A 26,208-nucleotide genomic window follows, 5' to 3' on the forward strand; every position below is an offset into this window, starting at 1 on the left:
CTTCTCTGAAAGGTCTAGCCGTTGGTGTACCAGACCTGTTCTGTAGCAGGTCCGGTGCACACAGGACCAGTCCCGTAGAAGGTCCTGTTCACCTAAACAACATGTTCTAAGTCATTGTTCCTCCATTCTTTCTCCAATTGGCTTTCAACTCTTTGGAGGACTTTACTGTGACTTAGACACACATAATAAGAGAGTACTCGAATTGACTAAGTCTTAGGAACTTACCTCTTTCTTAATCTTTCTCCAACTTTTCTGTTTCTTCTCAAACAGAGCCTGGAATGGCACTTTCTTTACAAATTTATTAGAGAGCAAACCAAAGTATCAAACACATAGTAAAAGGTGTACACAACTTATCTAAACACGCAAACTTTACATACTTAAGGATGTTTGGTTTCTAAGAGCTAATTTTTAGTCACTACATTTTACACTAATTTTAGTCCATAAATTATTAAATACGGAAACCAAAACTCTACAAAGTTGACACATCTACTTGCATCGCACATCTATGTAATTTCCAATAATGAAATTTATTAAAAGAAACTCCATTTGAAGAATTTAACCACCACGAACTTGGCATTCGAGCACGTATTCTGAGTCGGACGGAGGCAGAGACCAGAGAGAGATCACGATTCAGTCGATACTTGCTGGTGAATCTGCCAGCTGCCGGGCAGCGCAGTTGTAGTTACAGCAGTACATTTTTGACGACGACTTCGTAGCCGCAAATTATTTTCCATTAGCAAATTAGCGTCGACACCGAGGATACATTAGCGAAGCGAATCAATCGGGCGTTTTAGCCCCCCGCATTTGCCATTTATCACAAATCTACCCTACCCTACATACACACAAGAATGCCGAACGAAATGATACAGCAGCTCCGTGCTAAGCTAGCTTCCATTCCACTTCCACCACCGTCGGGCCGCGCTGCGTCACGGCCGAGCTGGCGGCGTGGGGCGAGGCTCTATGACTCTGTCTCAGCACGCGTAGTACTCGACGAGCTCGTCGAGGGACTCCGGCGGCGGGTCCGCGTTCTCCAGCATCCACAGCAGGTGCTCGAACAGCACGACCTCGCAGCCGACGACGGTACCCGCCGCCGCTGCCCCGGTGCCGCCGCCGCCGATGCGGTCGAAGAGGGTCTGGAACAGCGGGTGGCCCACCAGCTCCTCGGCGACGAGGTACCGGCGGCGCGACTTGCCGACGTACACCGGGTGCAGGCCCTCGGGCACCTCGTCCGCGCCGTGGAACGACGCGCCGCGCGCGGCGCAGCGGTCGTCCTCACCGGGGCCGGGAGACGGCGGCGCGCGGGCGATGCGGCTGGACGAGTGCCACCTCTTGATCATGCACCGAAGCTTGGACAGCCCGCCCTTCGCCATTGCCTTGCTTCGCGTAGCTCGCTCCCGTGCGCCTCTTTCTTCGATCGACGCGGCGAGTAACGCGCACACACACCAGATGGTGCAGAAGAGAGAGGAGAGGAAGAGTTGAGGAAGACGGTGGTGAACTGGTGATGGAATAACGAGGAAGGGAGGTCGAGGCGACCGGCCTGCTTATATATTCGGGAGGAGTCGGAGAGGAGGGACGAGGGGACCGCATGTCGGCGAGAGGTGGAGCGCCAGCTTGCAGCCGCTATGCTAGCGACAGTGCATCGGCAACTGGCCGGCTTGTTATGCCCAGGGGCAGCTGGCAGCTGAGGGACTGGACTGCTCACTGCTCGGAGCATAGCAGAGAACGTAGCCTAGACCTGGCATTCTCTGTCACTGTCACTCAGCGTCAGCAAACTCCTTTTTCTCGCAGGAATTTTACAGAGGTCTAAACTGCACGGAATGCGTAAATATAGGGGGTGTTTGATTACCACCTTCTAAACTTTACTGATTAAAGTTTAGTCACTTTTAGAATATCTCTAGTAGTTTTATAAAATTAATAAAGCTCACTAAAGATAGTTGTGAGGAGTTGCTAAACGATACTCCCTCCGTCCCAGTATATAAGGCGTAATTACGTCTGGTTCAAAGACCACAAAATGTATTTAATTCTCTCTATGTCACTGCATTGATGTATTTGTGCTTAGAGAGAGCACGCCTTATATTATAGGGGAGTAAAAAATTTTATGTTCTCCCGTAGTTCTTTATTTTTAGTTACTAAATATTTTAAATTATGCCCGCCATAACTCCTGTCCCTCTAACGTTCTAGAAATTTTATGTTCTTCCCATCAAACATGATATTGTTCTTGCAATGGTTCTAAAGTTTACGTACATAGTTCTAAAATCTACGTACAAAATAGACACAAATCTCTACGATTCATCGATTCCAAATATGGCCTAAATTGCTTGATTAGATATGTCGGTGTTTCGAACCTCGCTCTAACAAGTAAATTTATTACGTGTATTCCGGGCTCGAGAGGGTTGCGTGGTGCGCTATACTGGCTTGAGCAGAACGTCCTTACTTCCAGTCATCGACGGCTTACGCTACCGGCACCAATGATGATCAAAACTCGTAGTAGGGTCTACAAGCGGGCGAGAGAGGAAGTAGAGGCTCTCAATTCACTTTATAGGGGTGGAAGTGGAGCTTAAAAGCTACAGAGTGGAATCCTAGCTAAGTCTTGGCTTGGCGGCGGGGCTCTGGCCTCCTCGTCCTCGTTGGCGCTACTCCTCCTATTTGTCAGTTTGTCAGGGGTTCGTCTTTGTGGGTGTGTGTCCAGATGAACTCAACTCCGTCTACCGTAGTCTCTATGTTTTGTCCGTCTGTCCTCCCTTTCATGAGGGCTAACTCCTCTCATTTATAGGCCTAGAGAGGGATCGACCAGCGGTGGCTTCCTTAAAAAGGAGCCATGAGGCAAGGTTAAAACAAATGTTATTTCTCGGGGTAAAACCACACGTACTCGTGGACCCCTGGGCCACCCGGCTATCTCGTATTTACTGTGGCAGACAGCGTGGGGCTGCCTGGGTTCCAGGCTCCATCATTTAGGCTAAGCCGACCCCTGACCTTCATAGCATGGGGATCGATGTGGCCGGTCTTGTTGCATTTTGTCAGTGGTCTGCGTACTCAGGTCTAGTCCGATACGCCATGAGTGCGCCGCAAGCTGAGGGCGTGCGGACCATAAATACGCCGCAATCTTGGGGCTCGTAGATCATGAGTGCTATGCAGACGGATGGGTTTATAGGTCATGAGTAGAAAGCGGACCGGCGCCCGCGCTGTGGTTGGGTGCCAGAGTGGTTAATGCGACTTGGTATTCATGGCGGGTCAGCCTGGGGCCAGGCACGGGATTCACTCGAGTGATTCCCCTCTGACACGCCCAACCCCTTTTGTTAGCTTCTGCTACACTCGACCTTAGGCTCGGTGCCGCAGAGTTCGACCGGGGGTGGGTTCTTTTAGGGTTGACGCATCAACCTCTTTAGGCTGACCAACGGGCCCCAACGGCTAGGTGCTCTTTCTTAGCGCGCTCTCAAACCGATGGAACCAGGGATCATTTCGCCGACACGATGCTCTCTAGGGAAATATTGCAAACTGTAGAAATAACAAAATCAAACACGCAACAAGATTCTTTTCTACATAGTAGCTCAAAGTTTATTAATAAAAAGTAAAAGAGAATAAAAACAAAAGGCATAGAACACAAATTTCGCACGAAAAAAGTGCTTTAGAGAGTCCCTCTCGACTTGCCAAATGTAGGGACAAGAAAGAATAAACTAGCAACTTCTTATAGGCATTTCCAATAGGACTTTTAGGGATTAAAATTTAGTCACTAAAATTTAGCAGGGTGATTAAAGGAAGCAAACACCCCATATACTCGTATGATATGATGAAAAATTACTGATCCACGGTGTCGAAGCTAGAGTTAATGAGAGGAAGGTGCATATGTTTCGAAGGTGTATAATAATAATTTATAAATGGTGTATATATAGTAAAAAAATTAGTCCTTTTGTAAATTTGCATGGGCACAGTCTAGCTAGCTTCGCCCATGATGACCCAAGAGAATAACCAGCAAGTAGAAACGGTGAATTTCAAGCGCCGATCGTCCGCCTCGTCTCGTAGAGACTGATTTCTGCAAGCACGAAAGAAGATCTGCTAGCTAGCTGGGTTGCAGCAAGGTTGGAGAAGACACAAATCAAACTCTGTTTGGAAAGACCTCCTGAACCGACACGTTAGGCCTGGTACTGGTAGAATGGGGAAAAGGAGGATGAATTTGAATGTGACATATATCGAGAGGACCTTCGGGGAGCCAACGATCAATCAAACCAAAAAGACGTGGAAGTGCCGTTGTAGACATTGACACATAGATAATTGACGATCCAGTAAATGTAAGACGGAGAGCCATTAGAGGGAGTGTTCGATAAAATTTATCTGGGTTCAGTACATTTTATGATTTTCATGTTTTTTTAATCAACTGCATATATTTTCATGATTGTTTTTACAAAACGTATCTGTCTTAGCTGCACGACAGGTTTATTGTTGGTCCTGAAAAAAAACCATTGCTACTTGCTCTAGCCTATAATTTTAAACCATAATAATCTTATATATATATATATATATAAACCATAATATATATATAATCTTACATATACATTATTATGGTTTATATATGTGTGTGTGTTAAACTTCAAATTATTCCACTCATCGAGAAACAAAAATCGTATTTTTTAGACTGCATTTTTCTAGACACATAAGAGATTTTGTTGACTAGACTGTAAATAATGACATAAAGATATAGAGTAACCGCAATGGAGATAGTCTAAACCGTGCTACGGCTTACGCCAAATGGTATGCATGAGGGACTGTTTGGGGACTGTATTTCTTAAAACCGTAGTTTATTATATGTCATGTCATAACTATACTATATTTTATATCAGTCCAAACTAGCACATGTTTGGAGACAAAATATTTTAGTTGTAATGTAGGAGAAGAGAAGACCGCAGCTGTATGCAAACCAAATTTTTTGATCTATACTAAAGTTTTTTTACCTAAAAATACCGTGGTAGCGTGTAAAACCATGATTTAAAATATAGAGTTTTTAGATATGCTCACAAACATCTTTTAGTCTAAAATATTATGGTATAATTAAATATCATAGTATTGTTTCAGGAAAAAAATGTTGTGTTTCCAAACATACTCTTAATGGCGACGAAAGAAGACAGCTGCTACTCTGCAAATCTGTAGTAGAGTAGGCAGATTCCTCGTAGGACCGAAGCACAAAAAACGTGGCCGACTGTCATGCAAGCTGATGTCCAAAACCAGTGCTCGTACGTCGTACTGCTAGTCTGTAACTACAAAACGCCATGGCTTATAGCTGGAGCACTAGGTGCCTGGCCCCTACTAGGCAAAACTTGACTGGAGCAGCCAGTAACATATATATACTGACATTATATATAGGCTGGTACCAAGGGTATCACATCGGACCTGTTCATACTGGTCTAGCTTCAGAATAGATCAGTACCGACGGATCGGTACCGATGGATCAATATACATTATACAGGCTTGTCAGTACCGATCCAAATTGATTGGTAACAATTGTTTTCAAAGAGGAATGGACAAATAAGCTACTGTCATATAGTTTTGGTGATTAATGTTTAACACAATCTATTGGACTAACTATTAGCTAAGTCTATGAGCACAATTTTATTTCAAAGCAAATTGAGTAAAGAAAAGTTCAACTCAGCTCAACGAAGGCCTAGAAGTGAAATATTTGGTGAAAAGGTAAAACTGTGAGGTTTGAACCTTTAAATATGTTGCACTTACCTATTTGAATGTTTTTATCACTTTGGTTTGGTCACTAACGAAGTCTTTAGCAAAAAAATTGCATTTTGGCTTGAGTTTGAGTTGAAATAGGAAAATTACAAGGGAGATGGGCTAAAGGTATGAACCAATGACTTAGGCATTTCAAACACACTCTAAATATGTTTGTCTAAGTCATAAAATAACTCTCAAAAAAAGTCAAGTCGATTTTGTCGGCGTTTCGACCCCGGGGGTCCCTGGACCGACGAGTAAATTGTCGCTGCGTGTCCCAGTCCAGATGGGTCGGCGCGAGATGGAACACAAGGAGGAACAAAAAAAGGGAACCGCGGCTCGTGTTATCCTGCGCCCAGGGCGGATGCGCTTGCAGTAGGGGGTTACAAGCGTTCGCGAGGGAGAGAGAGAGAGCCTGTCCGTCAGCCCGTTCTCCCGCGCGGCCACCTTCTCGTACGAGGGCCCTGGACCTTCCTTTTATAGATGTAAGGAGAGGGCCCAGGTGTACAATGGGGGGTGTAGCAATATGCTAACGTGATTAGCAGAGAGGAGCCAGAGCCCTATGTACATGCCGACGTGGCTGTCGGAGAGGTGTTAGTGCCCTGTTCATATGATGTCGTGGCCGTCGGAAGAGCGATTGAGCCCTGTAGAAGCACAGCTGTCGGGGCTGTCGGGACCTTGCTGACGTCTCCTTGCTTCCGTAAGGGGCTGAGAACCGCCGTCGTCATGGGAGCACGCGGGGTGCCATCATTACTCGTTTACTGGAGAGAGCCAGATGGGACGCCGGTCTTGTTCCCCGTAGCCTGAGCTAGCTAGGGGTAGGTGTAAAGCCCTAAAATTGGTATAATAAAAAAAATAAATGCATATATTGATATAAAAGTGTTTTGGAGTTGTGGAACCTTTGGAGATTTATTAGGTTTTATTTCTTTGTGCATATTCAATTAATAGGAATTAAAGTAGTCAAATAACAAATAAATAAATACGGAAATAGGCATCTAACACTGAGGTTCTTGTATTTCTGTATTTGTGCTCAAAATTGTGAAAGCAAGTTTAAGTTTGGAAAGTAGGAATGGAAAATAGAAAAGAAAAGAGAAGGGAAATGATATACACTATAGCAAGAAAAATAGTATTAATGCAAATAGCAGAAAATATATCATTTTGGGCTACTACTTTTATTTGAGCACTTGATCCCAGTATGAAACCTATGAGCAAATTGAATTCAAGTTATGAATTGAGTAGGAATATGAAATTAGAAGATAGAAATGATAAAAAGGAAAAAGATAAGAACCTAACTGCGCCTGCTACCTTGTTTTCGGCCCACTTGCAACATGCCCTCCTGCGCGCGGCCCACTACTTCTTCCGCCGCGCATACCGTTTTTGGCAGGGCGGGGCCCCGTGTCATCCACCCAGTCTGCGCGCGCATTTTCATATTGCAAATCGCCCCTCTGCCGGGTGGGACCGTCTCGTCAGAAGCTCCATCTCAACCGAACGGCAACGCGACCAGAGCTGTCTTCCGCCGACTTCGCCGCGGACTTCTCCAATCCAGCGATTATCTCGGGGTCGGGCCGGCCATGGATGTACTCATCCCCGTCTATAAAACTATGACGTGATCCTCTTCCTCCATGATGAGAATCACCCATCTCGGGCGCCAGGGAGGTAGTGAAATCGATGGGTGGCGTCGACCACACAATTCCGCCGTCGTCGCAATGGAGCCCGGGTTACGCCGTCGATCTGGCCTATACTGGTGGATTGAGAGTTTCGTGAAATTGAGCGAATCAGGCGTTGGGTCGTCGAATCTGGGAGCCATGGCGTGCATAACTGGGACTGCGCACCGAAGAAAGAACACCGCCGTGGGCCGCGCGACACCGTGGCCGGGGCGGTCTGCGCCCACATCACTGGTGAGAAGTCCTCCTTTGAGTTCGCTTCGGCCTCCTCATCGCGTCGCACTGGTCGGGCAAAGCTTGGGACATCGACTCGTGGAATGGCGTGTCGCCGGTGCGCCCTCCGCAGCAGAGCAGGGCGGCGCCGCCGCGTGCTGTCTGCGGTAGGAGAGATGGGCGGGAGAATGGATTGCGAACGTTGATATTGGGATTAACGGTCGTGATTAGAGGGCGCATACTGCTTCGGCGTGATTGATCCCAGCCGTTGATCGATAGATGGAGGGTTGGGAGGAGATCGCGGTTGTTTAAATCTGAGGCATTGACACAGGATCCAACGACATCGGGTGGTTACCGGTTCACATAAGATGGCGATCTAATCCAAGCCCTCAAATGTCGATCCAACGGTTGAAACCTCTTTGTACCCCTTCGCCGAGTGACTTATGCATAAGAGACCCTATCTTTTCTTTATATAAACCCGCCGTCCTCGGCCACATACACATCTTTACCCTAGAATTCTAGAAATTACAAATTAGTCCCCGTGTATTCAAAAAACACAACTAGAATAGAAATAGGCTTCAGAAATTCATAATCAATTCATTTTAACTCCGATTTGATCCGTTCGAATTGCGTTAGCTTCGTAATAAAATTATTTACACTTTGGTAACCTTATTTTATCATGATACATGTTGTAAATAATTAATTTGTTTATCCTATGTTAATTGTATTAATTTATGTCTATTGGATTAACTTCTTTAATATTAATATAGTATTATGATCTTATGGTTATAATTTGACTAGATGATCTTTAATCAAATAATGATTTAGATTAAAGTTGAGATAGTTATTTATAGAATAATCTCTCATATGATTTACACCAACCAATTTATAATATAGTTTAATATTTTAATCACATAGATCTTCTATAAATCATAACTCCTTAACCGTAACTCCGAATTTAGTGATTCTCGTTCCCACGATCTCATAGCGACGTGTAGATTATTATTACACAATTTGTTTTTATGTTTGGTGTAATGTTAATTTTGCCTACACCATGTTTGTTTGTATTGCTACGACTAGCGTGAGGTCACGAGTCATCTGAAAAGCAAGTTGGTACCTGGAATCTCAAGTCCCAGGCATGTTGTGCCCTTGATCACTTATTTTTACCCACTCATGTTCTAATTAATCATAATGATCTGCATAGGTTAATTTTGATGGGACCCAATAGGTTACCCTAGTTTGATTATCTTTATACCTTGTTTACCACTGAACTTTTTGGGTAGTACTTGCTAGTGCTTTATGTGGTTTTGGGTATGAAGATACATTATTCATGATCACACTTTTATTATCTGTTTATTATTACTGTTCATGATAAGATCATTATGTTAATTGGAACATGGAGCGACCACCCGGGAAAATAGTGCTACCACAAGGGTTTAATGGGACGCCCTTGGCTGATTAATTAGGAAAGCTAGTGGAAGACTACCTTACCCGAAAGGGGCAAGGGCAGTAGGGGAGTGATCAGTGTGGGGAGGTCCTTGGGATGATTTTGCTGCGATGGCGGTCATGCGAGGGGTCCCTGCATTGGAGCTTCCTATAAACTGTAGCGGGTTTTCTGAAGCTAGTGGAACTTTGTAAAGGCCTCGTAGTGTTACGCTGCCTCGCCTCCTTGGTAGAGGTGTATGGGAAGTCGCGATCCCTTGGCAGATGGGTAACATGACTTGTGGATAAAGATGTGCAACCTCTGCAGAGTGTAAAACTGGTATACTAGCCGTGCTCACGGTCATGAGCAGCTCGGACCCTCACATGATTAATTTATGGAACTAAATTCAATATGTCATATGCATTGCATCGCAGGTGATGCTATTACTTTTGATCTATTACTTAATTGGGTTGGTATTTACTTATACTTAGTAATTGCTAATAAAATTTTGACCAACTTTAAAAGCAATGCTCAGCTCTAACCATCCTCTTTGGTAAGCCTTACACTTCACATGAGCTCCCACCTTTGGCGAGTTCATTCACATTATTTCCCACAACTTGTTGAGCGATGAACGTATGTGAGCTCACTCTTGCTGTCTCAAACCCCCCACAGGTCAAGAACAGGTACCACAGGATGAGGCGCATGGAGGATGCTGTGATGAGTTCATGAGAGGTCTAGGTCGTCGTCTCCCAGTCAACTTTGGGTTGCTGGACCGTTGTCTCCTTTTTATGTAATTATTTCTTTATTTTGTATAGAACTCCTATTATATAGTAAAGATGTGACATTCAATCCTATGCCATGATTCATCATATGTGTGAGACTTGGTCCCAGCACACCTGGTGATTATGTTCGCGCCCGCGTCTTGGTGCCCCGAAACCCGGGTGTGACAGAAGTGGTATCAGAGGAATGTTGACTGTAGGACGAAACCTAGATAGAACTGGACAACCATTGTCTACTTAACTTTGCTACTCTGATTCTTTCTAAACTTCTCTTAATCTTTTCTCATCTATTTCCGCTTACTCTGATTATTCTTACCTTTTCTTTCTAAAGACAAACATGGATTTCACACTTTGAAATCCTCTACCTAATGTGACTCTTAGGAATAGGAGACCTAATCTTAGGCACAAAAACAAAACTATTTTTTTTAATATTTATATGCTTGAGTGGTTGTTCTTATGACAATTGTTTGATTTGATTTTTTGATTGAGTGTGATGAGTTGTGGAGTAATGTTCACAATTACATCTGCATATACATACAGGAAAAAAATGCTTATCAAAATAACTAGACAAACTAGATTATCCCTCATTAAAGTATCTAGCCTAACAATAACCATCTCATCTTGAAAGATTCTATCCTACACTCATAGATCCATCTTATCTCAAAAGATTCTACCTTATCTTTATGGATTCATCTTGCCCTAATTAGCATATTTATCCCACTCTAGAATAACAACCATGATCTAATCCAAAGTAATTAGATGTTATCTAGTCTAATCTAGTTATACCATCTAATCTAATAAGATCCAATCTAAAGTGAGTTACTTAACGGACTAGTTAATACTAGTGAAATAGATTAGATCCTGCTGGCCATGTTTTAACTTAAATTAGTACATCAGACCAAACCACCCATGAACAAATAACTTACCAGCATATTCATGGTGACCATCCATCCCATCATAGATGTTGCCATAATACACTTATCTTATGCCACCAGTCTGTTAACCATCTGTCCATACCTACAAGTTATCCTAACTACATGTCCCTAATTCGGATAAAAACTTCAAGAACGAAGATCGAAGATGATCGAGCTCATCAAATCAAGGAAGGATAAGATTCAAGCTAGATCTTCAAAAGTAATCAAGATCCACAATCTTGGATAGATTCTTTCCTAGCCCTACCCTTTCATAACTAAAACTATCTATGCTCTAAAGACATCTTCTATCCTACATAATAAAGTGGACATACATATATATACGCATGCTCTCCTAATCACTCACTGATGAAAAAAAGAGAGACTCTTGATTTTTAAACTAATTAGAAACTAAAAGCTAAATTACAAATCACTCTTCCTATATCCTCTTTCTTACAAATCTCGAGGACGAGATTTCTTGTAAGGGGGGTAGGATTTGTAAAGCCCTAAAATTGGTATAATAAAAAAATAAATGCATATATTGATATAAAAGTGTTTTTGGAGTTGTGGAACCTTTGGAGATTTATTAGGTTTTATTTCTTTGTGCATATTCAATTAATAGGAATTAAAGTAGTCAAATAACAAATAAATAAATACGGAAATAGGCATCTAACGCTGAGGTTCTTGTATTTCTGTATTTGTGCTCAAAATTGTGAAAGCAAGTTTAAGTTTGGAAAGTAGGAATGGAAAATAGAAAAGAAAAGAGAAGGGAAATGATATACACTATAGCAAGAAAAATAGTATTAATGCAAATAGCAGAAAATATATCATTTTGGGCTACTACTTTTATTTGAGCACTTGATCCCAGTATGAAACCTATGAGCAAATTGAATTCAAGTTATGAATTGAGTAGGAATATGAAATTAGAAGATAGAAATGATAAAAAGGAAAAAGATAAGAACCTAACTGGGCCTGCTACCTTGTTTTCGGCCCACTTGCAACATGCCCTCCTGCGCGCGGCCCACTACTTCTTCCGCCGTGCATACCGTTTCTAGCAGGGCGGGGCCCCGTGTCATCCACCCAGTCTGCGCGCGCATGTTCATATTGCAAATCGCCCGTCTACCGGGTGGGACCGTCTCGTCAGAAGCTCCATCTCAACCGAACGGCAACGCGACCAGAGCTGTCTTCCGCCGACTTCGCCGCGGACTTCTCCAATCCAGCGATTATCTCAGGGTCGGGCCGGCCATGGATGTACTCATCCCCGTCTATAAAACTGTGACGTGATCCTCTTCCTCCATGATGAGAATCATCCATCTCGGGTGCCAAGGAGGTAGTGAAATCGATGGGTGGCGTCGACCACACAATTCCGCCGTCGTCGCAATGGAGTCCGGGTTACGCCGTCGATCTGGCCTCTACTGGTGGATTGAGAGCTTCGTGAAATTGAGCGAATCAGGCATTGGGTCGTCGAATCTGGGAGCCATGGCGTGCATAACTGGGACTGCGCACCGAAGAAAGAACACCGCCGTGGGCCGCGCGACACCGTGGCCGGGGCGGTCTGCGCCCACATCACTGGTAAGAAGTCCTCCTCTGAGTTTGCCTCGGCCTCCTCATCGCGTCGCACTGGTCGGGAAAAGCTTGGGACATCGGCTCGTGGAATGGCGTGTCGTCGGTGCGCCCTCCGCCGCAGAGCAGGGAGGCGCTGCCGCGTGCTGTCTGCGGTAGGAGAGATGGGCGGGAGAATGGATTGCGAACGTTGATATTGGGATTAACGGTCGCGATTAGAGGGTGCATACTGCTTCGGCGTGATTGATCCCAGCCGTTGATCGATAGATGGAGGGTTGGGAGGAGATCGCGGTTGTTTAAATCTGAGGCATTGACACAGGATCTAACGGCATCGGGTGGTTACCGGTTCACATAAGATGGCGATCTAATCCGAGCCCTCAAATGTCGATCCAACGGTTGAAACCTCTTTGTACCCCTTCGCCAAGTGACTTATGCATAAGAGACCCTATCTTTTCTTTATATAAACCCGCCGTCCTCGGCCACATACATAGCTTTACCCTAGAATTCTAGAAATTACAAATTAGTCCCCGTGTATTCAAAAAACACCACTAGAATAGAAATAGGCTTCAGAAATTCATAATCAATTCATTTTAACTCCGATTTGATCCGTTCGAATTGCGTTAGCTTCGTAATAAAATTATCTACACTTTGGTAACCCTACTTTATCATGATACATGTTGTAAATAATTAATTTGTTTATCCTATGTTAATTGTATTAATTTATGTCTATTGGATTAACTTCTTTAATATTAATATAGTATTATGATCTTATGGTTATAATTTGACTAGATGATCTTTAATCAAATAATGATTTAGATTAAAGTTGAGATAGTTATTTATAGAATAATCTCTCATATGATTTACACAAACCAATTTATAATATAGTTTAATATTTTAATCATATAGATCTTCTATAAATCATAACTCCTTAACCGTAACTCCGAATTTAGTGATTCTCGTTCCCACGATCTCATAGCGACGTGTAGATTATTATTAAACAATTTGTTTTTATGTTTGGTGTAATGTTAATTTTGCCTACACCATGTTTGTTTGTATTGCTACGACTAGCGTGAGGTCACGAGTCATCTGAAAAGCAAGTTGGTACCTGGAATCTCAAGTCCCAGGCAAGTTGTGCCCTTGATCACTTCTTTTTACCCACTCATGTTCTAAATAATCATAATGATCTGCATAGGTTAATTTTGATGGGACCCAATAGGTTACCCTAGTTTGATTATCTTTATACCTTGTTTACCACTGAACTTTTGGGTAGTACTTGCTAGTGCTTTATGTGGTTTTGGGTATGAAGATACATTATTCATGATCACACTTTTATTATCTGTTTATTATTACTGTTCATGATAAGATCATTATGTTAATTGGAACATGGAGCGACCACCCGGGAAAACAGTGCTACCACAAGGGTTTAATGGGACACCCTTGGCTGATTAATTAGGAAAGCTAGTGGAAGACTACCTTACCCAAAAGGGGCAAAGTCAGTAGGGGAGTGGTCAGTGTGGGGAGGGCCTTGGGATGATTTTGCTGCGATGACGGTCATGCAAGGGGTCCCTGCATTGGAGCTTCCTATAAACTGTAGCGGGTTTTCTGAAGCTAGTGGAACTTTGTAAAGGCCTCGTAGTGTTACCCTGCCTCGCCTCCTCGGTAGAGGTGTATGGGAAGTCGCGATCCCTTGGCTGATGGGTAACATGACTTGTGGGTAAAGATGCGCAACCTCTGCAGAGTGTAAAACTGGTATACTAGCCATGCTCACGGTCATGAGCAGCTCGGACCCTCACATGATTAATTTATGGAACTAAATTCAATATGTCATATGCATTGCATCGCAGGTGATGCTGTTACTTTTGTTCTATTACTTAATTGGGTTGGTATTTACTTATACTTAGTAATTGCTAATAAAATTTTGACCAACTTTAAAAGCAATGCTCAACTCTAACCATCCTCTTTGGTAAGCCTTACACTTCACATGAACTCCCACCTTTGGCGAGTTCATTCACATTATTCCTCACAACTTGTTGAGCGATGAACGTATGTGAGCTCACTCTTGCTGTCTCACACCCCCCACAGGTCAAGAACATGTACCACAGGATGAGGCACATGGAGGATGCTGTGATGAGTTCGTGAGAGGTCTAGGTTGTCGTCTCCCAGTCAACTTTGGGTTCCTGGACCGTTGTCTCCTTTTTATGTAATTATTTCTTTATTTTGTATAGAACTCCTATTATATAGTAAAGATGTGACATTCGATCCTATGTCATGATTCATCATATGTGTGAGACTTGGTCCCAGCACACCTGGTGATTATGTTCGCGCCCGCGTCTTGGTGCCCCGAAACCCGGATGTGACAGTAGGGTAATGATGTACCCCCCTGTAGCGTGGTCGGTCCGAGCCCAAGGTTGGGCGAGGCGGTGACTCCTCCGAGGTCGAGGCTGAGTCCGAGCCCTGGGGTCGGGCGAGGCGGAGACCGTCTTCCGAGGTCGAGGCTGAGTCCGAGCCTTGGGGTTGGGCGAGGCGGAGACCGTATTCCGAGGTCGAGGTTGAGTCCGAGCCCTGGGGTCGGGCGAGGCGGAGACCGTCTTCCGAGGTCGAGGTTGAGTCCGAGCCCTGGGGTCGGGCGAGGCGGAGCTTCCTATGGCGCCTGAGGCTGGACTCAGCTGCTGTCAGCCTCACCCTAGCGGGTGGCACAGCAGTCAAAGCAGGGCAGGCGACGCTATTTTCCTGTCAGGTCAGTCAGTGGAGGGGCGAAATGACTGCGGTCACTTCGGCCCTGTCGACTGAGGAACGCGCGTCAGGATAAGGTGTCAGGTGATCCTTGCATTGAATGCTCCTGCGATTCGGTCGGTTGGCAAGGCGATATGGCCAAGGTTGCTTCACTGCGAAGCCTGCCCGAGCTGGGCCTCGGGCGAGTCGAAGGTGCGCCCGTCGCTTGAGGAGGCCCTCGGGCGAGGCGTGAATCCGCCTGGGTCTACTGTTCCTGTCTGAGGCTGGGCTCGGGCGAGGCGAGATCGTGTCCCTTGAGTGGACGGAGCTTTGACCTGTATTGCGCCCATCAGGCCTTTGCAGCTTGTGCTGATGGTGGTTACCAGCCGAGTTTAGGAGTCTTGGGGGTACCCCTAATTATGGTCCCCAACAGTAGCCCCCGAGCCTCAAAGGGAGTGTTGGTACTCGCTTGGAGGCTTTGTCGCACTTTTTTGCAAGGGGACCGGCCTTTCTCGGTTACATTTTGTTCCGGTGGGTGCGCGCGAGCGCACCCGCCGGGTGTAGCCCCCGAGGCCTCGGAGGAGTGGTTTGACTCCTCCGAGGTCTTAGTGCCTTTCGTGACGCCTCGACCAGTCTGGTTGTTCCCTCATGCGATCTGGTCGTAGCCCGAGTGCATGGTCAGGTTCCGAGTTCTCGGGCTGGTATGTGTTAGAAATATGCCCTAGAGATAATCATAGAGATGAGCATATTTCTTTGTATCCATGATATATATATTGCTTAATTGAATATCCATGGAAGGCACCTTGTACTGATTAGCAATTATGTGAATTGTTTGTGAGATTCTTTACTTATATGGTTATTCTAAATGATGTCCCTAGTCAGAGTCGATGACTAGCACATGTATTAGTTGATGACTACATTTCACAAGTCATGAACATGGAGATGTTAAACTAATAATGTGGGCGCATGTATGACATGAGGCTGGACCGACCCAACGTGAGATATTGTAATATAGTTCTCTTTTTGCAACATGAATACTGTATCCTTAGACCTGAGATTGTCGCATGTTCTCAAGATGTGAATTGACTTACTTAGGGACTATCAAACGCTATTCCATAACTGGGTAGTTATAAAGGTAGTTTTGGGTTTGTCAGGAAGCATGCTGTGAGGCATGGTCAGTCAAGATGGAATTTGTCCCTCTCTTTGTGAGAGAGATATCTCTGGGCCCCTCGAGTGATTGGATCAAGAAATGCATGGCCGTGCTAGGGTTAAGAGTTAACCATTGAAAGGATTCCAATTCACAGTATCAAGAAAGAGAGGTCAGCTTAGAGCCAGACCAAATATCGTGAGACAAAGGGAACAACATGTACGTAATGTTGCAATGGTTCGTCTGATATGATCTTTACGTGCGCATAGGAGTTGACATGTCTTGCTAGAGGCCGCTGTCAATTATTGGGCCAAGTAAGAGTACTCGGGCCATGTCTATTTGTACGTGAACCTATAGGGTCACACACTTAAGGGGAAGGAAGCCTAACTCGGATTAGATCCGAAATTAGACTGGGCTTTAGGGTTAATGATGGGCCTCGGTGTCAGAAGCCCACCATAACACCTATATAATGAGGGGCGGGGGCGCGGTTAGGTTTAACCTAATTCGCCACCAGCAAACGTGCAGTCGTCGCTCACCTCTCGCCCTCGCCAAGCCGCCGTCGCGAACCTAGCAGTTCGGTACGCGGCGCTTCCTCCCTGTACGTGTGGATACCTCGGAGGTGCTGCATCTGGAGCACTAGGACGAACCGTGCGAGGACGTGAAGGACGCTAACGACTGCACGGCACTGCTCGACGCGTTCGTCTACATCGAGACGTCTTCCGCTGCTCTGCGCGTCTAGTGGTAATTCCATGACCTATAACCGCAGTAGTTCTTGGTATTATGGGGTTGAAAATTTTGTTTTTGCGCTAGTGTAGCCTCCCCGTAATCGCACAGTGGTATCAGAGGCAGGTTCTGCGTAGTTTTAGGTCTGGATGCACGGTTTGATTAGATCAATTGGTTATAAAGGGTTGAAGTAGATTACATCGGATATGACTGAAAAGATTAGTTCGTCCTTCTCGGTTATGTGCGCGACTTGCCCCTACCGGCTGGAATCACCATCAGGGCTAACTGCGTACACAACCAGCAGATTGACGTAACAGATCGACGTCATGAGTGTAATCTTCTTCGGGTCGAAAGTCTCGGATTTGTGTTTGTCTAACCTGTTTTTGCAGGGCATCTTGTGATCGGTATGGCTATTGTGTATATGATGCATATTAATGAATTATTCATGACCTGCGTGTCATGACCTGGGCAATACGGCTGGAGCCATATGTATTGTCCAAATTTAATGTAATGACCTGCGTGTCAACATGTGATGATCCAAAGCGTATATGTAATTTGTTTACCATCATACGTTAGATAGGTCTTGAAGGACTCATCACCTGAAGGATGGCATACCTATATCATGGAGATGGAGATCATCGTGATGGACAGATTATTGGAGATGGGGATCACCATGTGACAGCAAGCCATACCGAATCACAACTGTTGTGTGAATGCCATTCTTAATGTTCTACTTGTTCATATTACATATATGTCCTTGCGTGCGATGATGTAAGTAGGACGATCCCTCATAAATGTTTAAGCTTAAATGCCTCTCCAAACCTTGCACTATCATAAGTCTTGTACAATTGGTGGTGGGTCTATGAAATTAGGGTGCCACCAGTTTTCCTTGACTAGATAGGTTTGTATCGGATACGAACTGCAGAAAGGGTTGGTTAACTTAAACAAAGTCAGCTTAATGGTTAAGGACTTTGAGGCATAAGGTTGGGAGCCGAGACATAGAGATGTCACCCAACAACAGGAGTCATATATATGATATGATTAGCAAGGAGTTGCTTACCGATCTACCTTGTCTTCTAGCGGTGATGCTAAAGCTCACTAGTAGACTTGTTAGTTGTGGGTTCTGAATCACTAAGTATCAATCGAGGGATATTGATTTTAGTGGGAGTAGACTATTAAATATTTAATATGATTTACTCTGTCATGGATATTTTTGTCTTATTATTTTGCATTATTTTGTTGTAGATAAATGGCACCTAGCACACCAACATTTACTTTGCGATCAATTCTTGAAAAGGATAAGTTAAATGGAACAAACTATACGGATTGGATCCGTAACCTGAGAATTGTTCTCAGGGCTGAAAAAAAGGAAGACGTTCTAGACACCCCACTACTAGAGGATCCTGGTGAAAATGCAACTGCTGCAGCTAAAACCGCTTACAAGAAAGCAATGGATACTAATCTTGAAGTGAGTTGCCTAATGCTTGCTTGCTTGGAGCCTGAGCTACAGATGCAGTTTGAGACAAACCATGAGGTGCACGATATGATCGTGGCGCTCAAGGATATGTTCCAGACTCAGGCTAGGACTGAAAGGTTGAATGTGTCCAAAGCCTTTCTGGAATGCAAGCTAGCATAAGGCGCAGCAGTTGGGCCACACGTAATCAAAATGGTTGGTTACAGTCAGAGGTTGGAGAAGCTAGGCTTCCCAATAAGCCAAGAGTTGGCCACTGACTTCATTTTGGCATCTCTTCCGCCCAGCTATGGAAACTTCATCACGAACTACCATATGCATGGGGCGGAGAGGGGCCTCAATGAACTATGTGGCATGCTGAAAACAGCAGAGGGGGACATAAAGAAAAGCGCTGGCAGCAGCGGCCATGTGATGGCGGTCCAAAACAAACCCAACTTTAAGAAGGGTAAATCTCAAAAGAAGAAGGGCAGGGCAAAGGATACAGTATCCAAGCCAAATCAAAAGCCCAAGGCTGGACCAGCTGCAGATGCAGAGTGCTTTTATTGCAAAGAACTTGGTCACTGGAAAAGGAATTGCAAGCAGTACTTGGCCTCTATTAAGGATCGCGGCGGTAAGGGTACAGCCGCAGTAGGTACACTTGCTATTCACATTACAGAAATTTTTCTTGCTGATTCTTATATTAATCCTTGGGTATTTGATACCGGATCGGTTGCCCATATTTGCAATTCGATGTAGGGAATGATAAGAAGTAGAAGCGTGAAAAGAGGAGAAGTTGATTTCCGGGTAGGCAATAATGCAAGAGTTGCTGCGTTGACCGTCGGGACGATGCAACTCCACCTCCCATCAGGATTTATTTTGGAGTTAAATAATTGTTATCTAGTTCCTAGTATGAGTCGAAACATTATGTCTCCTTCATGTTTGATGAAGGATGGTTATTCATTTGCGAGTGAAAACAATGGTTGTGTGATCTCTAAGAATGACATGTTTGTGGCTTTTGCATCCATTATGAATGGGTTATTCATTTTAAATCTTGATGATGCACCTATCTGTAATATTAGTGCTAAAAGGCCTCGGCCTAATGATTTAAGTCCTACCTACATGTGGCACTGTCGTTTGGGTCATATAAGTGAGAATCGCATGAAGAAGCTTCATTCTGATGGGCTTTTAACTTCGTTTGATTTTGAATCATACGAGACATGTGAAGCTTGCTTACTTGGTAAGATGACCAAGGCGCCTTTCACGGGTTTACCTGAGAGGACATTAGATTTATTGGAACTCATACATACTGATGCGTGCGGACCAATGAGTACGACAGCTAGGGGAGGATTCCAATACTTCATAACCTTCACTGATGATTTTAGTAGATATGGGTATGTCTACTTAATGAAACACAAGTCTGAATCCTTAGAAAAGTTCAAAGAGTTTCAGAATGAAGTAGAAAATCAGCGTGACAAGAAAATTAAAGCACTGTGATCAGATCGTGGAGGTGAATATTTGAGTCATGAGTTTAGCAATCATCTAAAGAGTTGTGGAATTGTTCCACAGCTTACGCCACCTGGAACGCCTCAGAGGAATGGCGTGTCTGAGCGACGTAATCGAACTTTATTGGATATGGTTCGATCAATGATGAGCCAGTCGGACCTACCTTTGTCGTTTTGGGGATACGCTCTAGAAACAGCAGCTTTCACACTAAATAGGGTACCGTCTAAGTCCGTAGTTAAGACACCATATGAGATGTGGACTGGGAAGACTCCCAGTTTGTCTTTTCTGAAGATTTGGGGTTGTGAGGTTTTACGTCAAGCGACTTCAGTCAGATAAACTCACTCCAAAATCGGACAAGTGCATGTTCGTGGGATATCCAAAGGAAACTTTAGGATATTACTTTTACCACCGATCAGAGGGCAAAGTGTTTGTCGCCCGGAACAGTGTGTTCTTAGAGAAAGAGTTTCTCAAAAGAGAGAAAAGTAAACAAAAGGTGTATCTTGAAGAAGTTCAGGATGAGCTAGTGGGACAAGATTCAACAAGTGATGCTTATGTAGCAGAACAAGTTGAGACGTCTATGGCAAGAGAATCACCACCACAACCACGAAGGTCAGCAAGGCTTCGCGAGGCACGAGGAGAAGTGCTATTGTTGGGCAATGGGGAAGTGTTGTTGTTAGACAACGACGAACCTGCAACATATTCAGAAGCGATGATGGACCCAGATTCCGAGAAATGGCATGTCGCCATGAGATCCGAGATAGATTCCATGGGAGAAAATCAAGTTTGGAACTTGGTTGACACGCCTGATGGTGTTAGACCTATAGAATGCAAATGGATCTATTAAGAAGAAGAAAGACATGGATGGAAATGTTCACATCTATAAGGCTCGACTTGTTGCAAAGGGTTTTCGACAAGTTCAAGGAGTTGACTATGACGAGACATTCTCGCCAGTAGCGATGCTTAAATCTATTTGGATCATTCTAGCTATTGCCGCATATTTCGATTATGAGATTTGGCAGATGGATGTCAAAACAGCTTTCCTTAATGGAAACCTAGATGAGGACGTGTATATGATACAGCCCGAGGGTTTTGTCGATCCGATCAATGCTGGAAAGATATGCAAACTTCATAAATCCATTTATGGGTTGAAGCAAGCATCTCGGAGTTGGAACATTCGTTTTGATGAAGTGATCAAAGGGCTTGGTTTTCATCAGAATGAAGAAGAAGCTTGTGTTTACAAGAAGGAAAGTGGGAGCGCTGTTGTATTTCTGATCTTGTATGTGGATGACATATTATTGATTGGGAATGACATTCCTATGCTGGAGTCCGTCAAGGCTTCACTGAAAAAGAGTTTTTCTATGAAGGACTTAGGGGAAGCAGCATATATTTTGGGCATAAGGATCTATAGAGATAGGTCGAAGAGGCTTATAGGATTAAGTCAAGATACGTACATTGACAAGGTTTTGAAACGGTTCAACATGGAACAGTCCAAGAAAGGTTTCATACCTATGTCACATGGTAAACACCTTAGCCAGATGCAATGTCCTGCGACGGCTAATGAGCGGGAGCGCATGAGTAAGGTACCATACACCTCAGCGATTGGATCAATCATGTATGCCATGATAAGTACACGCCCAGATGTTTCATACGCTATAAGTGCTACGAGTAGGTACCAGGCTGATCCAGGTGAGGATCACTGGACAGCGGTAAAAGGCATTCTTAAGTACTTAAGAAGGACTAAAGATATGTTCCTGGTATATGGGGGTAAGGAGGAGCTCGTTGTAACTGGTTACACCGATGCTAGCTTCCAAACTGACCCAGACGAGTTAAAATCGCAATCAGGTTTTGTGTTCACAATAAATGGTGGTGCTGTTAGTTGGGAGAGTTCCAAACAGGAGACTGTGACTGATTCTACAACAGAAGCCGAGTACATTGCAGCTTCTGAATCTGCGAAGGAAGGTGTTTGGATAAGGAAGTTCCTCATCGAGCTTGGTGTGTTTCCTAATGCTTGTAGTCCATTGAACCTCTACTGTGACAACAATGGGACTATTGCGCAAGCTAAGGAGCCAAGGAACCACCAGAAAAACAAACACGTACTGCAGAAGTTTCACCTCATACGGGAATTCATTAGGCGGGGTGAGATAAAGATATGCAAAATACATACAGATTTGAATGTTGCTGATCCTTTGACAAAACCTCTTCCACAACCTAAGCATGAGGCACACATGAGATCTATGGGTATTAGATATCTTCTAGATTAACTCTAGTGCAAGTGGGAGACTGTTAGAAATATGCCCTAGAGATAATCATAGAGATGAGCATATTTCTTTGTATCCATGATATATATATTGCTTAATTGAATATCCATGGAAGGCACCTTGTATTGATTAGCAATTATGTGAATTGTTTGTGAGATTCTTTACTTATATGGTTATTCTAAATGATGTCCCTAGTCAGAGTCGATGACTAGCACATGTATTAGTTGATGACTACATTTCACAAGTCATGAACATGGAGATGTTAAACTAATAATGTGGGCGCATGTATGACATGAGGCTGGACCGACCCAACGTGAGATATTGTAATATAGTTCTCTTTTTGCAACATGAATACTGTATCCTTAGATCTGAGATTGTCGCATGTTCTCAAGATGTGAATTGACTTACTTAGGGACTATCAAACGTTATTCCATAACTGGGTAGTTATAAAGGTAGTTTTGGGTTTGTCAGGAAGCATGCTGTGAGGCATGGTCAGTCAAGACGGAATTTGTCCCTCTCTTTGTGAGAGAGATATCTCTGGGCCCCTCGAGTGATTGGATCAAGAAATGCATGGTCGTGCTAGGGTTAAGAGTTAACCATTGAAAGGATTCCAATTCACAGTATCGAGAAAGAGAGGTCAGCTTAGAGCCAGACCAAATATCGTGAGACAAAGGGAACAACATGTACGTAATGTTGCAATGGTTCGTCTGATATGATCTTTACGTGCGCATAGGAGTTGACATGTCTTGCTAGAGGCCGCTGTCAATTATTGGGCCAAGTAAGAGTACTCGGGCCATGTCTATTTGTACGTGAACCTATAGGGTCACACACTTAAGGGGAAGGGAGCCTAACTCGGATTAGATCCGAAATTAGACTGGGCTTTAGGGTTAATGATGGGCCTCGGTGTCAGAAGCCCACCATAACGCCTATATAATGAGGGGCGGGGGCGCGGTTAGGTTTAACCTAATTCGCCACCAGCAAACGTGCAGCAGCCGCTCACCTCTCGCCCTCGCCAAGCCGCCGTCGCGAACCTAGCAGTTCGGTACGCGGCGCTTCCTCCCTGTACGTGTGGATACCTCGGAGGTGCTGCATCTGGAGCACTAGGACGAACCGTGCGAGGACGTGAAGGACGCCAACGACTGCACGACACTGCTCGACGCGTTCGTCTACATCGAGACGTCTTCCGCTGCTCTGCGCGTCTAGTGGTAATTCCATGACCTATAACCGCAGTAGTTCTTGGTATTATGGGGTTGAAAATTTTGTTTTTGCGCTAGTGTAGCCTCCCCGTAATCCTACAGTATGTTGACGCTGTCAACGGTTTGGCCGGAGCCGGGTTTGCGAGAGCAGCCCCTGAGCCTCTGCACAGGGCAAGAGGACGGTCAAGGACTGACTCGGCTTTTATCATACGCCCCTTCGTCGCCTTTCCGCAAGGATGAGGGGGGGAGCGCCATGTTGCCCTCGGAGGGCGCCGAACATGGTGTCTCCAGTGAGTTGCTAACGGGTAATCCGAGTGGACGCCCGTGCCCCATTCGATAAGGGTCGGCTAGTGGCCCAGAGGCGCGCTCCAAAAGTACCTGCAGGTGATTTGTCGGACCCGGTCCCGTTTGATAGGGTCCGAGGGCTCGATGCCTCCCTCTGATGGGATTCCATTACAGAATCGCTCCTGCTGGTCTCGGAAATGTCCTAGGGTACCTCAGGAGCGTAGCCCGAGCCTCGGCCATGTATCGGACGTACCCAGAGTCATCCCTCGCTCTGTGTGTTCTGAGGCGGCTGTCGAACCCTTCGGGGGGCCAGCCTTGGAAGCCCTGATCAGTAGTGGGCGCGGAGCCCGAGTGGCCTGAGGCGGCTGTCGAACCCTTCCGAGGGGCCAGCCTTCGAACCTCTGACCAGTAGTGGGCGCAGAGCCCGAGTGCTCTGAGGCGGCTGTCGAACCCTTCTGAGGGGCCAGCCTTCGAACCTCTGACCAGTAGTGGGCGCGGAGCCCGAGTGCTCTGAGGCGGCCGTCGAACCCTTCCGAGGGGCCAGCCTTCGAACCTCTGATCAGTAGTGGGCTCGGGGCCCGCTTCCTTCGCGGAGAAGGATCCCTTTCAGAGTATCCCCTTTCCCGGTCCCTGTAGCAAGAGAGAGAGAAGGGGAAGAGAAAAGGATACGAAATTAAACGATGTGGCGCACCTTTTTTGACACGGTCATCATGGCGGAGGTGAAGCGTCGCCCGCTTCGCCTGCCAAAGGTGTCGCCTGGCCTGCCACGGAGTTAATGCGATGGGACGGGTGGTTCGCGGGGCAGCCGTTGCGCGAGCCGTTCGAGGGGCGGAACACAGGCGCGTCGTCTTCACGTCGTGGGAGAGGGCTTCCTGCTGCTCCAGGAGGGGACGTGAGCCTGCAGATGATTTGACTGCTGCTTCCGTCCGCTTGCTGTCGCCATTACTTCTGGCCCACTTTTGGCCATATCGACCGTCGCGCCTTCTCCCGCGGCTGACTGACCCGTGACCGATGCGCTTGGTTGGCACTGCTGGGCCGTGCGCAGGGTTGCCTCGAGTCGTGGCACCGGTTCCGCAGTCGAGGAGGCGTGACATTGGCGTAAGTGGCGGTGCAGTTTTTCGCACGTAGTAACCGACGCGCCAGTTACATGACGTGTGGGCCTGGGCCGCCACGCTGGATGTGTCGAAGTCGAAAGGGTGCATCCCCTTGGTGCAGTTGCATGCTGCCTGCATGGCGGTCCGCCCTTTCACCCGCTGGTTTAGGCGAAGATGGAGGAGTGCTTGTAACCGCTGGGTGGTTACACGCTCCGCGCGCGGCGGTCTGGCTGCTTCTGTCCCAGGCCAGCTTGCATGTCATGTGGGACCCAACCCCCGTGTCGTAGGGGAAGGACCCTGGAGCGCGTTGGTGAAGACTTAGTCCGTGATGCCTGAGGACGCGAGCAGGGAGAGTCGCCTTTAAAAAGGGATCGACCCCCTGGGTGGTAGCCATTCCTTCGCACTCTCCTCATGCATCATGCCCTTCCACCTTCTGAGCCCCCGGATGGGGAGCGCCCGCGTTGCTTTCGTCTTGCTGCTGTTGGAGGAGCGCAACTTCGTGGAGGTTGGCACCTTTCAGCCATTGCTCGGCTTCAAGGATTTTCATCAGGCAGCCCGGCTGCATCCCCTCACCAATGGTCACCCAAGACGGTGACCACCAGTTCGATGGTGGGGAGAAGCAAGCCGGGCTGCGGCCTCTGCCCCGCCCTCAGCTTCAAGGATCTTCATCATCCTTGCTGAGGAGGAGGGCGAGGCGAGCCGGGGCCTGCCTTCGCGTGGGCTGGAGTCCCGCTTCTTCCTCCGACATCTGGGGTTGGAAACCATCCTCCAGCTCTGCGGAGGAGGCATCCTCCAGCCATGCCGGGGAAGGCGAACTGCTGCTGCCCAGCCAGGGTGCAGCATTCCGTCCTCTGTCCGGGTGACGATGGCCAGCCGCACCGGGGAGTCTCACAACACGTCGTACGCCGCGAGGGCGGTACTCGTGTTCTGGGACGGTCCCATTCTCGTTTTTGTGGCGAGGACGGGAGTGAGGACCTGTCGGTGCGCTTTGGGGCGGCCGGCGCTCACTGGTGCGGTGTTGGTGGGCAGGTGGACGCCACCGTCGGTGCTGAGGTGGTGGCAGCTGGAGAAAGCTTCTCCGCCGACGAGACCGTCAGCGCTACCCGCGGACCGACCCCCGGCTCTTTGGCTTTAATATCTGGTTCTCGTCCTCCACGAGGGGACGCGAACGAGAGCCTTCCAGCGGTAGCGTCCGCCCTGGGACCATCACTGCTGCTACAGAGGTCGCCGACGAGTCACCCGGAGTTCGTCGTCTCGCAGGCCCTCTGATGTGGGGGTTGTTCGTACCCGCGGGAGTGGAACCGGAGTTCCGTTTGTAATGGCATTTTGAGTGCTGGTGTATGTTCATTGTGGCTGTCGGGGCCTGAACATCTAGGTATTTGAGTGCACTACCGTGTATCTTCCTCATTTCGAGCACCTGGACTCGCCTGTCGGCTAGCTGGACCGCTTAACCAAGTGTGAGTTGCCCTGTGCGGAAGGTGACGAGTGAGGTATCCGTGTCCCGGAGGCGTAGGAGTCCCTCGGCTCGATCGGCCTTACCACCCAAAGCTTCTCTTGCTCAGTTAAAGAAACCCTCGG

The 26,208-nt window shown here is 46.3% G+C and overlaps 1 protein-coding gene across 1 annotated transcript; it reads right to left on the reverse strand.

Moving 5' to 3' along the window:
- Positions 1-716: 716 nt before the first annotated feature.
- On the reverse strand, positions 717-1,517 carry LOC100304064 (SAUR33 - auxin-responsive SAUR family member). The gene has a single exon (NM_001165570.2). The coding sequence runs from the start codon at positions 1,368-1,370 to the stop codon at positions 972-974; it is 399 nt and encodes a 132-aa protein (NP_001159042.2). The 5' UTR covers positions 1,371-1,517; the 3' UTR covers positions 717-971.
- Between the last annotated feature and the right edge of the window lie 24,691 nt (positions 1,518-26,208).

Source organism: Zea mays, chromosome 1, assembly GCF_902167145.1.
Source record: "Zea mays cultivar B73 chromosome 1, Zm-B73-REFERENCE-NAM-5.0, whole genome shotgun sequence".
Taxonomy (NCBI): Eukaryota; Viridiplantae; Streptophyta; class Magnoliopsida; order Poales; family Poaceae; genus Zea; species Zea mays.